This window comes from Temnothorax nylanderi, unplaced genomic scaffold, assembly GCF_030848795.1.
Source record: "Temnothorax nylanderi isolate EJ_2023f unplaced genomic scaffold, tnyl_v1.0 TNYL_tig0030_pilon, whole genome shotgun sequence".
Lineage (NCBI taxonomy): Eukaryota > Metazoa > Arthropoda > Insecta > Hymenoptera > Formicidae > Temnothorax > Temnothorax nylanderi.
This window is the reverse complement of record NW_027249092.1, coordinates 292,073-309,762: the sequence shown is the minus strand read 5'-3', so window position 1 is coordinate 309,762 and position 17,690 is coordinate 292,073. Positions and strand designations below refer to the sequence as shown.

Sequence of the window (17,690 nt, the reverse complement as noted above, 5' to 3'; positions counted from 1 at the left end):
AAAAAGCCAGGCGCCATTTCGAAAATGAGCAGAATTATGGAAAATTCTGGCCGGAAGATCGATTGGATAGTAGATTCCGGAGGAAAGTTGCACGTACTATGTTTGATCCAATTCCGGATCGTTTCGCTTAAACGTTCGAACGTTTCTTGAAACTTGTGTAACAGATGTAGATATTTATTTTCATGACGCCACAAATCACAAATATTCTATTAGTAAAGAGAAAAAACTTAAACAAAGACAGTTTTCCAATATCTCGTTAATATATATAGCAACTAAGAACTTGATCACAGCTAATTTCTTAAAATATAATCGTTAATAAAATTATAACTTCCTCTTTAAGTCTTACTACTTTTTTGTAAATATAACAGTCGATATTAAATAGATTGAATAAATTTAATAAAAAGAGAAATCTGAAGTTATTCTTCAAAGCAAGTCGTTCGAAATTTGGGTTCTTTCTTATAAACTCGTATCTTTTCCCTTCTTTTATTTCAGGTGGTTTCAATACTCCCGTTTTCCTCACAGGAAGTGACACCGTTTCAGTGGAATGTGGTGTATCATTTTATAAAGACGGAATCCTTCTGGAAATCCCACGCGATTCTCTCAATAGACAGCTGTCTGTTCGTCAGTAGACACCCGCTGAATTGTTGTGACTAGTTCTTTGATGGACACAACACCCAATGTCCGAAAACGTGCTGTTTAAGACGTGACATCTGGGAGCGCTGGACAATTAACGTTAGGCACTCTTCAAATATCATCTCAAGCAGTTGACAGAAGTCGACGTTTACTAAGTTTCTCAAAAACTAAATATTTCTCCACAAGCCGACAGAAGTAGAGATATTTTTAAATTTTTATTAGCTTTTTCTCTGTTAAACATCATTAAAGAAAAGGTTTTGAATTAGCTTCCTAATCACTCTCACCATAAAACATTGTCAGATAAAACGTTTAATATATTTCTTGCTTTATGATTTAAAGTTATTCTATAACTTTAATCGTTTTATCGTTGCTTGATAATTTCGAATAAAATATTAATTTCCAATAATATGGCATAAACTGCTAATAAAGGAATTAAATTATATTGTAAGTAAATAACAAAGTCACGCGAGTGGAGGAGTTTTAACAGAAAAAAGAAGCACTTTAAAAGGCGATAGCTTATTGTGGCTTGCAGATAAAAGTCAGGACTGCAACAAAACGACCATAGCTCAGCATGACAATGCAGGTGCCTCATCCCACGTCAAATCTCAGCGTGGTGCCGCACGAGAAGACGGGTACTGGACCGATTGAGTGGCTATAATTGTTTAATGGGATTAGAACCTCAAGCAAAGTTTGCGCGTTGTTCGGAAAGAAAGGTGCTGATATTTATCCAACATTAGATCAGGCTAAACTCAAATTTACCACTTTAATCCCCGCAAATTCCGACGGACACGTTTTCCAAATATTTACCTGAGAAATTAGGTATGTGCGCTTTGTCGATGGAAAATCGTGCAATGACTATACCTCGGTCTATCACCTTGATAGACAAAGTACTAATTATTATTAATTTTACGCTAAATAAGGTTGTGCGATCTGAACGTTTTGATAAACTCATTTTCTAAAAATCTCAATACGACAAAATTACGTAACTAAAGAATAATAAATGAGAAATAATATTACAATTTTAATCTCTGACATACACGGAGGGTTTTACATATTAGACTATAAGAATAACGTTTTGCGTGTTATTATAATTTAACCGCTGTTTAATTTCTTAATTTTTTATTTTTATTTTTATCTGTTTAAACTTGTAGAAACGTTGTAATTCTATTAAATACAAATTAATATTGACGCGAACATCTCGTTGTGGCTCTAAGCCCTCTGACTTATGTGATTTTTAAATAAGGAAGTTTATTACTCACTGACTTAGGTATACTTTAGTTTTTACAAATTTTAATTTAAAATGTTATTATTGAAAGAGAGACGAATTATTGATATGTACTTAAACGATACAACGTATTTCCTAGAAACTTGATCTAAAGATTGGATATTGATTTAATGAACGGTACTGAAAGGTCCCGTATTTATTTATACTAATAATATAATTTATATTATACAAAGGTGAGATAATGCATAAAAACGAAAAGTACGAAAAGTTCGAATTACATACATTGCGATAAAGATTAAGTATGTAACTACGCGTTCGAGTGAAAAAGATTAGCCGACAGCAGGAATCAGAACTATCAAACGTCACTGTGGCTCGATCAAGATGAAGATTCCCCGGTCTGATGTACGGAACAGGACGGATGTCGCGGGTGGCCGCAGGTGGCGCCCTCGATATAAGCTCTTCTGACTGAACTGCTGATACGGGACCATGCTTCTAAAACTCTCACGGTGGAATGTGTCATCCTGTCACTGCGCTCTCGCATGGGGTAGGAGATATCCCATGGGCCGTCACGCGTCCTTCGGACGAGCGAGTTCTTGTCACTTTTCTCAGACCCCCTTATTGCCAAAAATGTTCACGATTCGACCGTTAAATAATAATCGGGACAGTTTCTTCGACAGTTAACATAATATTGTGATTATTAGCAACAGCAACAACAGCAATCTCGATAATAAATTTTCTTATATTATTCGTAATAATCGGTCGCTTGTATTGCATTATATGTTGTTAACAGATTCCTTGATTCATTTAGAATCTGCTTGTTCTTAACAGAAATGTTAAAAAAGTTTATTATTTAGAACTCATTAATTCTTGAGTATTAATAATATATTGCAGTGCATAAAATGACTGCAGTACATACAAAATATAAATAAAATATATAAAATAGAGTATGTAGTTTAATACGATCATTTTATTAGACATCTTCGCACACACAACCATATTTTCTTACAATTAATAATTTTTAAAAGTAAAGAAAAAATTATACACATAAATTATTTAAATGCTATTTAATGCCATTTAAAAAAGGTACAACCTGCTAACATTTATAAGTAGTATGAGCAGATGCTTTATACACTGTTAAATAGGTATTAAAGGATAAAATTTAAACCAATACCTTGAGTTAAATAACATGTTGTTATTTTTAACTACCATGTGTGTCGAAATTTATTATTTTAACACAAAACAGTATTATTTTAGCTCCATTGGTTTAGTTAAATTAATATTGTTTTATTTAAATTCGAAAACATATTGAGTAGGAACAGTGGCGAACTACAGGACTGGTTAAAAATAACTCAAATTGAGTATTATTTGACACTATAAATTTAACAGTGTATATTTTCATTATTAACTTTCAAATTCAGACTTTGTTGAAGTTTGTTTTAAATTAATTAGAAACTATATTTTGTCTTATGTATTCTATCTTTCTCAAGTTCAATTCGCAAGAAGTCTCTTGTATCCATTCTTCAATTATTTAACATTCTAATGTTGTAATATTCTTATTAAGAAAACATGGCTCTAAATTAATAGAAAAAGATATTAAATTATAAACAATATGGTAGAAAAACAAAATCTTTATGCACGTGTCTTAAGCTTAAGGAAAAATATTGCTTGCAGAAATATTTCTTACAGTTTTGTAAAATTATGTACAATTACTACTAGATTATGTTCTTTTGTTTTTTAACTGTTTTAAAGATATTTTTAATTTTATATTTAATAAACTTAATATTTAATTTTAGTCTAATAGACATAAAACTTTTATATTTAATGTATAGTGTATTAATAAAAATAAGATATTTTAAATAAAGAGAAGCGCTTAAAATAGAATTCTTTAAATTTTAAAGAAGTTTTTAACATTTTTTTCATAGATGCGACGTCGAATGTGACCTAGTCCTTCGTTATATCTTTAGAAGTAGTGTATTGTCATGTCAGGGTTTCGACGACGTGAGGATGATGAATATCCTAGCAGTCTGAAGAGTCACAAATTGTTTCGTGCGTCGCGCGCCTGTGACCGAAATATCTTTCTTATTTATTAGCGTGACACAGCTACCAAATTAAATTATCTATCTTCATTTTTTTTAGACATTACGAGTCTACACGAAAGCTTTTTGCAGATATATTCTGTTTACTTTATTTACTTCACAATTATAGTACAAATTTTTATTTCTTTCACTAAAAATATATTTTTAGTAAATAATAAAATGGCTGTAAATTTTGGTTATCAACTCACAGCAATTCGATTCTCAACATTTTAACGTATTTAATAAAATTGAATAGATTATGTATACATAGTAGATCAGCTATAATTAAACTATCAACCGTCAAGTTATAATAAAAACGCAGGATGTTGGTACCTTGGTACCTCGAGGCGAGCGAGACACGCAAGTACATAGAAAGACCCGTCAAGAGCGTAGAAGGAAAAAAAAGGCAGAAGGCACAAAACAACCTATCCAAGGGATAGAAGGGCGGAGGTTGCTTGCCTCTGGATAGCATAGAAGGTGGGTACCGAGATATAATACCCGACTCCTACCCGCGACGATAAGTGTCAACTGCAGCGTGCCAGATAAAAAGAAGGAACGAAAAATAAAATTCACACTGGTGATCCATCATGAGGCAGTGGACTCGGGGCGCGCAGACTCGCCCATGATTGGTTGGCACCGCCCAATCGTCATCACGTGACTACATCTAAGTACCGCCCTCCGATAATGGGGACTCCCCCTGGAACTAACCTCACGCAGCGCAATACCTCCACTCTACCGTCTGGGTGATACGCCCAAGCAAGAGAGAGAAGGAAAACTTAAACACGCCAGACCACTGCGGGTCAGTCTCACCTGTGTGCAGCTTTCCGCTACGCTAGTCCACCTCACCAGTCCACTCCAACGGCCCATGTTGGACGGATCGACTGCACGAGTGTCCGCACGGATTATTTTTGTGGACGACGGTTAATGTTTCGTAGTGCCCGCGGATCGGCATCGTTAGCTATTCTCGGCGGACTTTTAAATACTAACTTTCAGAGCATATCAAATTCAAATTTAAATCTTAAATATTTGCCGTAAAATTTTACAAAGCTATTGCATACCTTCTGCGTGATATTAGTGGACGACTTGTGACAACTTGAAGATTTTAAGTATTACTTTGTATACTTTAATATTACTAAGTATAGTTGCTTCTGTGATTTTATATTTTGTGCAACTTGTGGACATTTATTGTTTCGTTTAAGACTTTTATTCGAAATCTTATCAAGTACTGATTAATTCTGTGCTTATCGTGAATTTGTTTATCGAGACAAATTTAAATGTTTATTCCTTTATGGTATTTATATAAAACTAAAGGATTGTAAATTTGTATACGTAATGTTGAAATGATCAGTTAAGAGAACAGTGTACAATTTTAGTTATGATGTAATCATCTCTCTTGTTTCCACTTGGACAATACGCATCGGAGTTGCCGAAACAGTGGGTGGTCAATTGATTCGTCTCTCCGTTACGAGGATGATGATGATGGACATGGGCATGTACGGGACCTATGGCAAACCTGACTCATATCCTAACTATGTGTTCTCGGGTCAAGGAAATCATCACCATCATCACCATCACCAGCCTTCATCCGTCGGCGGTCACGTGTCTGTGCCTCCTTCCCCGGAGGTAGCTCCAACTCATTACTACCCCCAGACTGCAGTGGCGCCATATTCTTCATCGTCTTCCGAGAGTTTCCTAACCGCCGATTCGGGCACGTCGTCCAGTACGCCGCCTCAAGGCTTCTACTCTCCGACGGGTGCCGTTCTCCACGAGAACGGCTCCACCACGGCGATAATCTCTTCGGAGAATGGCCTGAGCTACACCAATCTGGATTACGCATCGTCCTCGTCGTATTCGAACCAACAGCCACACGCAATAGCCTCGGTGGATCCGCATCAAAGTTACCACGTTCAACAGGCTGCTTACCGAGAGGATCCTCATCACCATCATCATCACCATCATCCACCCGGTGGTAGCAGTCTCCATCAAACCACGGTACCCCCAACTAGTCATCCAAGAACGGAACACGATCAGCAACTCCATCATCAATCCTCTAGTCATCATCACCATCATCATCATCATCATCACCACGAACCCGATTATCCGATAGCGGTCGGCGGGACCTCGAATTATCTTCATCAGCTATCCTCCTCGGACGAATCTTTGCATTATCAGACGCAGATTCAGCAAAGCGAGTTCTCCACGCACCCGCCGGGACATTACAAAGAAGAGAGCTCGGACACGGCTACCTATCACATTTTGCAGCAGTCCAGTCACCTACAACATCCCCATCAGCACGGGCATCATCATCAACAGCAGCATTCGCACGCGCATCATTCGCAACAACAACAGCAGCAGCAGCAACAACAGACACAAGTACCTACGTACAAATGGATGCAGGTCAAGAGAAACGTACCCAAGCCAGTCGGTAAGTGGTCACGATCCACACTTGGTTTAAATTTCCGGTCGAGTCGACGCCTATGTGCAGCGAGCAAACTAGCGTGAAATTAGGTATTCTGTGGGCGCGATCCGGTAGCTATTCGTTAAACCTCGTTCATCGCTTGATTAGCTTAGAATACGAAGATGCAGAATCATGCTGTCTTATCTCTCGTGGCCCCGTTATTTGAGAAGCTGTCATTGCTAGATAGTGCGATATATATACCGTTTTTATAAACTTATATCGTCTTAGGAATTCAATTTGATTCAACTATTTCTGCGACAAGTCATAAATATTAGAAATCATAATCACATTTTTACTCTAATTCATATTGCTAATATAAATTTTTTTCTGTGACTTTCACAGAAACATATGTTATTGCAATTTACATTGTCATTCATTTAAATCTTTCTTATATTTTATGTGCATCATCATGAACGTTTTATGCTGCATTTTACATCTAATTAATATTGCGTTTTCACAAAATATTTAAAGTTAAATAATCCTTTATTTTTTATCCATTGAAAAGCTCTCATGCAAGTTCATAGAAAATGTTTATTCGCTGATTGCCAACGAAGCAATCTCAGTTCCTGGAAGCACAATTTGATCCAATCATATCTTGTTGAAGACACTTTACATAAATTTAATATATTCAAGTATTAGTTCGTAAAGTAACATTTGATAGAAGATCAACCATTTTTACGTAGATAGTCTTCAATTAAGATTGACAAACAAGGCGGACAGTTTGTCAAAGACAGAATGTGACGTGCTATTCTGTAATCGCCAAGTCAGTGACTTTCAAACAATCTGTATGTATGAGAATTAATAAAGTGCGACACGTAATCTCGGTTTGCCATAATCATTAATCATACTCGTATCGCCCAATAATACTAGCTTTATGAGATTTTAATATCATTAGTCTGCAATTTGCTGTCGTATATTTTATTGATTTTTCTTTATCTTATCTCTAACAGATAAAGTTTACATAAATATAGTCTTCAACTCTAGGAAATTAAATTAAAAATTGGTTAAACTCAATGTGATTTAAGTTTATTAAACAACATCGTTCCGACCGTTTTCAAAACTCTTATTTAAATTTATTACTAATACGTAAAACGTAATTACACTTTTATCGTAAATACAATCGTAATAAAAGGATAGCAAATGAGTTTATAATAACAGACTCTTATCATCATTCATGAAGTCGAACCGTACATGAATTCCGAGATAAATAATGTGTGTTTTCCAAGATATTTGTAACAAAAACTTATCAGCACTGATATCTTACCTTACAATTTAAATTTCGTTTACACCTATGAGAGACTATCATAATAGATAAGATTGTACACATGGAACGAATAATAGAAAAAATTTACATCAAAATATATCTTTCTACTACTATCATGAAATGAATAATAGAAAAAATTCTCATCAAAATTAATATATCTTTCTATTATATACTATCATAAATCAATTAAATATTAACAAGCTTATTTATAGTTCCAAAATGTGTTTATCATTATGTACAAATTGAACATCTTAAATTAATTGCATCAAAATACATTTTTACTTAAATAATTACAATATTTATTTTAATTACAACTGGTGTATAATAATAAACTAGTATGCTTTTATTTAACTATATTAGTCTAAAATATGTCTTCTCTTTCTACATCTATATTTGTCTAAAATTTATTTATCTAATATTCTAAAAATAAAAGATAAATTTTTGCATATAAATATTTATGAAAAATTTATTACAAATTTAATATTTGCAATGACATAATATCATTTAATAACCAACTAAATAAACTTTTTAACAAAGATGTTACTCATGTATCGTATATAAGAGGATTAGTTGCAAATGTATTTTTAAATATTGGGACTGTGGAAAATCTTTATATATATATATATGAGACATATTGCATTTATATTGTACAATAGTAAGCAGAGCATTAACAGATTCTTAATCTGTTAATCTTACGATAAGATGTGATTAAATAAAACTGTCTTATACTCGAATTTATCAGATTAATTCTTAATAATGATAAGATAATAAATTTACTAAATAAGTATATGTGTATGTGTATTGAAATAAAACTTCCACGTATTAATCATGAGGAAAATATACTTATTCATATTTCCTTGTTTATTGCAATATGTGAGTATTCTTATCATCTATTTTGTAGTAAGCACTATCGCATAGAATCACGATAATTTAATTAATATCTTTAGCTCTATCATCCATTACTTAAATAAAATGATTTACAAAAGATTGATGTGTGAATAATTTTATTACAAATATAAATCAATTCAAAAGTAATCAATAAATGTGCTCACGAGAAGTTTGACATCTTAATTTAAAAAAATAATAATATATAGCATATATGTATATGTGCGTATCATGACTTTTATAATTAATGTCTTGGCAAACGAACTCTCGTACCATAAAAATGTCTACGTATTATGTTAACGTCGAATTGATGACCATGAAAGTGACGTAGCGTGGCTCATTGAAAATAATGCCTAAAAAGGCCGGAGCAGTTCCCCTAACTTCACACTAATTTGCTTAACGGCCATGGTGCTCCCCGCAATCTCCTAACTCAGAGAGTGAGTGTGAGCTTAGTCGTTGGATGGAGCTTGTCGGAATTACCAGCGTTTCACTTAATAGCTCATTATAATCGAATTAATAACGCCATCGCAGGCACTAAAGGGACTGACGTTTATTGCAGCAAAGCATGCAAACCGAAATGAAACTTTGTCACCCTCGTTTAACCCCTCTCGTTTTTACTCCTGCTGTTACATCTTGATGTTTTTAATACACTGTACAAGTCAATTTTCTTCGACAAGTCTCTTATCACGATTTTGTCATAAATATAATATTTACAGTAGTTATATTATTTTGTGTAATTGAAAGTTTTTAGAATATATTCTGTAAACTCTTTCATAATAACCGCCTATAAAATAGTATAGTATAATAAATAATATAATATCAATACAAAATATTATGTTCTGAAGATACTTAGAAGATAGATAATAGAACTTGTATTTAAATAAACAATAAAATATATAAGATTGTATATCAAACATATGTATAATAATAACCGTTCAGTATCACTAGGAAGAATGGAAATTTTTAAATGAGATACAATTAATTGAACGCAGTTACATTTAGAGCTGGGTGAGAACTGAAAAGACATAGTACGCAACGAATACGTTACGACGAAAAAATTCGAAAGAAGTAACGAGATGGGCGGAGCAGAGCAGTGGGGCGATTTCGCTAGATTTTGGTTGGTTAACTTTTTTGGTTGGCCGAGGACTTACAATAGCGCTCCTTTTTCCCTCCCTGCTTCCATAACATGCTTCAGAGGGTCCAGAATAGAAGGTCTCTATGGGGACGCGCCCGGTGCGGACCACCCTTAGTCAAGATTGGAGCGAGACAGGAGAGACGGAAAGACCGTCGTGATGCTGTCAACCCGCCCAATCTATCATACTAAACTCGATTTCTTCTCTCTATACTCAATAGCGGGATTGGCAATACCGCGCGGAGAAAAACGAGACAAACCAACGTCCCCTCGTAACATAGCAGTAATAATTCCATATCTTTGTCATGGTAAGAAATGGAGAATTTCATTCAAAAACCTCGGCTTATCAACATGTTGTAATGCCTTAGCCAATAAAATCACAAGTATCGTGATATTTGTAATATTTAATATTACAATATGATCTTCTATATCATATATTGTCGATAAAAGATAGAAATGTTTTTATCTTTGTTATGTTTTTCTGTCGTCAGACAGTGTCAACTTTTAATGATTGTGACCAGCAGTTCTTATACTGTCATTCAATCTCAGCAAGCACAGCAATTACTTCTGTCGATTATAAAGTTGATATAGTTACATAAGCAGTGTTTTTAAACGTGTTTTATAACATATCTTGCATCTCGTATAGATTAAATGAAACTACTCCAACAATAGCATTAGATTTTAAATAAATTTATATGAGTTTATATAATACTAAATATTGTAGTTCGTTTAAAATTTTGCAGCAAAGAATCGTTAAAACTCAATTGTCGTTGGCTAAAATTAAAATCATATTTGTACTAGATAATAAACTATTGTTGTGCTCGTATAAAGTTTATATTAAATTTAACATTTTATTTAAAATTAAAATTTAAAAAATAAATAATATTTTTCTTATATTCCTGCCAGCAAAAAGTGGCGAAATAAAGAAGAGGCATATCTTTGCTCATAGCAAATACAAAATAAATAATATTTATCGGGAACACACTTCATGGATTACTTCCCACTTTCGGTGCTACCCTGCTTCCTCGAAGACTATCACCTTTTAGGCTGACTTAAAATATGCATGTCGCTATCGACGCCCTGACCGAATATATACAGGGGCGGCATTACGGCGAGGCTAAAACTCACCATCAGCTTGTCGACTTCCTTACGTTCTCTTCATGCGCTTAGATGTAATCAAACACATACATGATTATGTAATGCATAAAAAATAAATATAGGAAAAAATTGCAACGTATAACATATTACGTTTTAATTAAAGCAAAATGATGGAGACATGTTCGTTTACAACACGTTACTCCATGTAACAGTTTATCGAACTCTTATAAATATATTATAGTACTAAGTTTCATGGAAAGCATAGATATTGTTTATACGTCTCATATACGTTCGATTTTTACAGTCACGAGAGATTTCCTTACGAACATATTACTTGTGCATAAACAAGGTACTATATACGTATCGCCTTATCGATTGATAAACAAAAATGCTTCGTGACTACGCTCGCACGAACGCAATAACTCGCTGACCAGCAAGGTCCGGATTATCCTAGCAGACGCAGTAAGTGCGCTTATACAAAATATAAAGAACTTCTCCAGAAAATCTCTCTGATCAAGTTATCCCGCGGGACTTAAACCACAAAACGGGGCGTCGCCGGGCGTGCACGCCAGCCCTGAACTTGGAAGAGACCGAGAAGACGATAGCGAAGGGAATAAAACGTACGATAGAAGGAGAAAGTGAAGGAAAGACGACGAACAGAGGAACAAGGATACGAAGAAACCGAAAAAGAGCACGAAGAAAGCTGCGGCTGAAGATAGAGAGACGCATTGGATAAACGGGAAAGGAAGCGAGATAAACTCGAAGGAGGGCATGATTGAAGGAAAAAAAAGGAAGGAAAGTCGAGCAAGAAAGAGAAAGAGGGAGAAAAGCAGAGAAAGAGAGAAAGAGAGAGGGCAGAGATTGTGGGTAGAGTCGAACAACTGGCTGGGCATGTTGCGCGCCGCTCCGCAAGGGTCGCCGGCGGACGCGTGAGTGAGTGGCCCGATATCTCGCGAGGGGATCAGAGGATCGTTCGCGTGTTTCCACCCGGGCTGCCACCCGCCGAACCCGGCAACCCCGGATCCCGCAACACAACCCTGGCAGAGCGCAACTGACCCTCCTCTGGCCGACCCTGTCCCCCCTGTCCCCCCCCCTGCCCCCTGCCACCCCTTCAACGCGCCGGCAGCGCTGGCTACCACTGCTTATTCCTGTCCGAGCGCGGCCCGACAGATCCGCTCGGCCGGACTCCGACAACCGCCGCCGACGCTGTCCACGTGTCTCGCCTCACGGTGATTTTCATTTCCGCGCCGCACCGTCGACGGCTCGCTGTGTAATCTTCCTTCACGCGGCTCAATTGCCGTAGACGGTATTTACACGTTACTTTTAACCGCAAGCAGGCTACTATTACGAACTCGATTAATACTCTTCTTCATACGTTCAGCTATTAACGATTTTCGGTTGGGCTTAATAATACTGTTATCCCCATAAAGATTAACAATATACTTAGCTTCTGATTTTAGGAAGGTTTAAATAAAAGATAAAACGATCAAGTTATGCGATTAATTTATACAGATGAATAGAGATAGAGCGGATGATGACAAGATTTTAAAACTTATTGAATCAAAATCGCGATTTAAATGAAGAACCCCATGAGGAAACTCTTCACCCCCAAAGCAACCGGCACCTGTGCTACAGCTCGGGGTGGGTTATTGCAAAGAAAGCGCGCGAAACTTATCAAAGACCCCCGCAAGGTGTCGTGCTGAGCCTAAATTCACCGGGAAATGCTTCGGGCATACTCATGAACGCACGCACGCACACGCGCGCGCGCGCACGCACACACACACACACACACACACACACACACACACACGGAGGTAAACGCAGGGGAACCCGGAGTGTGAATGTCGAACGTGCTGCACGCAGCCCTTCCACACGTACGCCGCGCCGTTATGATACACAACATTGCTTTTTCGTACGCGACTGTGACTCAGGATATTACCTATCATAATGCTGAAATCAACGCGGCCGACGGGGCATGACAATGACTGACAGGGGGTTGCGAATGAAAGGAACTGTGCCGACGAAATCGTTTTGTCAGTTCTTGCGATAAACTTGCGGCTAGATATATTATCTCTGAGAAAAATTTTAGGCGGGTCAGGTGGCTTGGAAAATTTAATTGCGTTTCTTTAATTATCGATACATCGTGAATTACAACTTCGGCGAGTAGTATGATTTTAACACATTATATACGAGGATATCATACATGAGTTTTTGGATTTACGTTTTAAAAAAAGTGACAGCTACTTATGGGAAGTCGATCCCTTGATCGTACGGGATCATCTGCACTTATGCGTGCTCTTATGCGTCGATAGTCTCTCCCTTCAAGGAACATTACGCAATTCAAATATTATTCAAAGGCTAAAAGCCGTGGGGATGGCATGACGTAAGGAAAGGTGATGGTAAACACAGGAGAATACAAGATGCTTGTGTATTATATTACAGAGAGGACAGAGATACGGGCGCACTGGTGCTTTTCCCAATTCACAGAATTTTCTGGATTTAGGATAAAACGCGTATCTGAAACAAAAATAACTGTGAAATGGAAATAACTGTCTACAAGCCATTTTTATAATCGTAGCTCGTAGTGACTTTTTTTTAGAGACGCACTGTTGTACCAATATTCAGGATCCAGCTGTATTTGATTTGTACATAATGTCTGGATTATCCGCATCAACGCCACCCACCCAAGTTCCTAAATAAATACGTGCATCGTGTCTCGTGATAATTCAGTCATCCGCAGTTTAAAAGACAACGATGTTTTTACGGCTTATCGAAAGGACATTTTACAGCTGTAATCATAAAACTCCATTTCGCCACATATAGTATGTGTTTAAATTGCGTCTGATATTAAATAATTTTTTATGTAATAAAAATTCTTTTACTTGAAAAATCTATTTGACGATTCGCACCGTAACTGCACGATTCAGCCCCTCGCGTGATTGCAAAAGATTCGGCAGTAACAATATAAAGTGTTATAAAACGTGGCTCTGAGAGTGCACCTACATGTCTTATGGAAGATAATTAAAGGTCAATACCTCTCAGTTATTAAAAACTCCCTGTGTGTCAACCCTTTTCTCTTCCCCATTTTATCAATATTATATTACGAAGCAAATTTATTCACGAAGCTTCTCAGCATTAAAAATTGCGACTATTAATTTCTACATGCAATATAGCGTTGAACTTAGGGTAAAGGAGGCCGCTGACGTAAGAATATTCGATGCGTGCTCGCGATATAATTTCTGCGTAACATGCACGAGCGTAACTTGTCGATAATACTTTGTGGTAACGGAGATTCAATCTCCATTTGCATATCGTATTTATTTTAAAAGTATATAAATCTACATCGAATCCTTTTTCTATTTACCGAATTTTATTATATCTACTTTTATATCTACTTATTCATTTATATCTACTTTTCTGCATGCATATATTGATTATAATTTATCAAAATTTGAAGATTCTTCTTCTACGTTGTACGGATACGCAACACCTTCGTTGTTGCCAAAGAAGATTCGTATAGAAAATCAACTGCACCGTAGTCGGTCCTCCGTTAAAGTGCTAAATTGATGAATGAGTCGCAGAAACGAGGAACATTTTATTGTATCTGGCACTGGCACGCCTAATAGAACTTGTCCAAGTTTATTATTCGGCTTGGAAAAGCGTAAGCTTAATGGCCGCAAGCTAAATTCAGGACCTCAGTATAAGTGACTGATCTTTTCGGTTATATTAGAAAATTTGCAATGGTCATTTAATGGATATAAATATTTTGTATATACGATGCATGATTTTTTAGAGGCATAAAGGAGAACATTAGGATATTATAACTTCCCAGAGTAGATCAAACAAAAATGTATTATAAAAATATCGAAGGGCCAAGCTGAAGATACTGAAGGAAAATGTACATAATAGGGAAGACGTGACTTTAAGGCGGTGGCTTGACAGTTTTGTCCACCCCCTGCCATTAAGTAAATTGACTGCTACATACCGTAGTCTAAATAACAATCTAATTTTCATAATGTATCCTCATCCTTCTGTCGAAGCGCGTCACTTTTGCCCCTCAATATTTTAATTGCATTATCTTTCAAACCAAAAATTTGTCTTATAAGACGTTATAAGATAATAACCGATTGAATATTACTAATCATCCCTGGAACATCGGTAGAGCAGAAAAATCAAAAATTTCACGTAACGACGTAACGGATGTTTGTTCTACAGCTGATGCAATTTGATCCAGATTTAGGGCTCAACCCTACCGTTCTCTCAGCTTTGCACAGGTCATCTCCCTAAAACTGCTCCCCGGATAGTGACCAGCTGTTATGGCCAGCAAACGACTGTCACTTAAAGGATTTGACTTGATCTTGATTCGACACATATTGCGCCCGCGTCTGTTACGTATTCTATTATATTAGAAAGTTACATCTAAATTAGAAATAGAACGATCGTTTTCGTTCAATGAGAATATTCCGTTTATTCGCGTCGCGTATTTCATACTTATAAATCGCCCTACTAAAAATTCTATATCTTACATATGTTAGTTACCAAAAATTTTTCAAGTTTCTTCTTGAAGCAGATATTTGACTGACAAAAATCTTTTCATGGATATTTCAGCAGCTAAACTTTAGATTACACTGTGATAGAATATAATTGAAATTAAACGAAAACAAGAACATTATCTATTAACATTACTGAAACTTGTTTAAAATTATAAAACATATATAAAATATTTAATTTTTAATCGTTTAATTCTTGCTAAGAAAAAATTGATTATAAATTGACTAAGGAACATGTCAGCAAAACTTAGCCAACCAGTTTACTAACGTCTATAATACCTATATATAATTATAATTACTTAGCATAGACATTCTATTTAAAGCAAAATCAACGAATTTGTTTCAGCGACGAAATCAAATCCTAATGTAATCGAGTTCAATGGCAGCGCAGCCGCAGGATCAAGCTCGTCCGTGTACGGAAGCACCGCCAGCGGAACAGTGAGCTGCATCGCCGGTTCATTGGCCGGTATCGCTGGTAGCTTCAACAATACAGGCCGCACAAATTTCACGAATAAACAGCTCACCGAACTAGAGAAGGAGTTTCACTTCAACAAGTACCTGACGCGAGCGAGGCGCATCGAGATCGCTTCCGCGCTGCAGCTTAACGAAACGCAGGTGAAGATCTGGTTCCAGAACAGGCGGATGAAGCAGAAGAAGCGTATGAAGGAGGGCCTAATACCGGCGGATAGCACGAACGTGACGCCTCTGAGCGGTGCCAGGAGCAGCAGCAATTCCCCGACGGGCTCGTCCAGCCACGAAATCGGCGGTCTCGGCTTGTCCAGCTTTCCCAGCGACAACAGTAGGGAATCACCCCCATCTTCCAAGGATTGACGCGACTTTTGCTGCAGTAACGAACGGCACTACGGTCTATGATTCGACAACTGTTAGAGCTCGGTGATTATCGGAGCCAGAAGTTTAATAAGAATCATGAGAGAATTACTGCAGCCACAAGTCACTTTTCAATTCACTATTTCAGGCTGTATCATGAAAATGTAATATGAAGGAGTTAAGACAAGTAATGTCATTCTGTATCCTGAAAGTAGAGGTATGTGATATATGAATATACGGGACACATCTATCTTCCCGTTTCTCTAAATTATAGAATATGACATTGATTGTGCTCTAATTCCATTATATTGTACGAGTCATCCGGATTCAGAAGTGGCGAAGGAAAATTATGGCCACAAAAGAGATATTAATACAGTTTCATGTTATAATGTTGCATTCCGAATCGTCTTTTCGTCCTGACTTTCACTCTTTTTAATTAGTACATTAAAGACAGATTGTACATTAATTTTGCGTATTATTTATTTCGCGTATATATATATATATATATATATTTATCTTACAATTAGTTCCCAAAGCGCCTTGTAAAATTGTATAAGTTTAAATTTTATTTTTTCACAATCCACACATTCTTTTCAAGGTTACCATGTATCTCAGTTAATATAGCGACATTTATAGGTAAATGTAAATGCTGATAATGGCGCGAATTTATATATTTCTAGTTAATTTCTTTAGAAAACTTTTTCGGAGTATTACCCTATTTACATTGATAAGTATAACGATTACATTCTAAATTTAAACTGTTCTCAAACGTCTATTTTATCGACAACGTGCTTAACGTTTAATTTTCTATGTTGCCTTCTGGACTATACGAAATTTTAATTCACTGTACAATTGTAAATAAGTTTCTAATTCAGTTATGCAAAATGAATGAAATTATATAAATTATATATTAAACTGTCAACACGTGACGTTTTCATGTTAAAAGTAAGATGATAGCAATTGAATTTTGTCATCCGCTTATTTCTTAACCCTTCCAGTATTTTATAATCAATAAATTAAATTATTTAATGATTTTCTTCAAGAAACCATTTTACACTTTACTTCTTTTATGAATCAGTTTAAAATATATATTATTAAGAAAAACAATTTGCAAATTTACATTGTACTATATATAATCAATTAAATAATGCAATTACAAATACACATATGTTTAAATTACTGAAGTAGGTGTTTCTCATATCTTTATTTTGAAACTAAATTAAGAATTAAACCTAACAAAAAAATATTTTAAGACATCTATAATTTCATTCGATATACTGGAAGAGTTAATTTTATCTTACTATATGAAATAATTATGAATAATCTTAAAGAATACGAAACGAATGTTTCGTAGCTTAAATGTCAAAATATATGTAAAATATCGCTATTGAAATTATAATAGAAGACATATTACATCAATTTAATTTTTAATTCGAAAGAAAGCTTTATATGAAACGATTTATGATTGATTATTCTATTGATTATTTAAGGATTGAAGTCACAGTCAATCTTAAAACGCCAAATTGATATAATTTCTATATA

The 17,690-nt window shown here is 35.7% G+C and overlaps 1 protein-coding gene across 2 annotated transcripts; it reads left to right on the top strand.

The window, feature by feature from the left end:
* Positions 1-4,756: 4,756 nt before the first annotated feature.
* LOC139770476 (uncharacterized) lies at positions 4,757-16,541 on the top strand. 2 transcript variants are annotated; one of them, XM_071702455.1, is made up of 3 exons: positions 4,757-5,925; positions 6,106-6,358; positions 15,667-16,541. In XM_071702455.1, the coding sequence occupies exons 1-3, from the start codon at positions 5,404-5,406 to the stop codon at positions 16,149-16,151; spliced, it is 1,260 nt and encodes a 419-aa protein (XP_071558556.1). In that variant the 5' UTR covers positions 4,757-5,403; the 3' UTR covers positions 16,152-16,541. The 2 variants fall into 2 exon arrangements, with proteins under 2 accessions (XP_071558556.1, XP_071558555.1); XM_071702454.1 differs by having other exon boundaries at positions 4,757-6,358.
* The last annotated feature ends 1,149 nt before the right edge of the window (positions 16,542-17,690 follow it).

What these genes read in the sequence shown, in the direction of transcription:
- LOC139770476 (XM_071702454.1), top strand. Translation starts at nt 5,404, where the DNA reads ATGATGATGATGGACATGGGCATGTACGGGACCTATGGCAAACCTGAC. An exon ending in AAACGTACCCAAGCCAGTCG is followed by an intron (nt 6,359 to 15,666) that starts GTAAGTGGTCAC and finishes AATTTGTTTCAG; the next exon opens with CGACGAAATCAAATCCTAAT.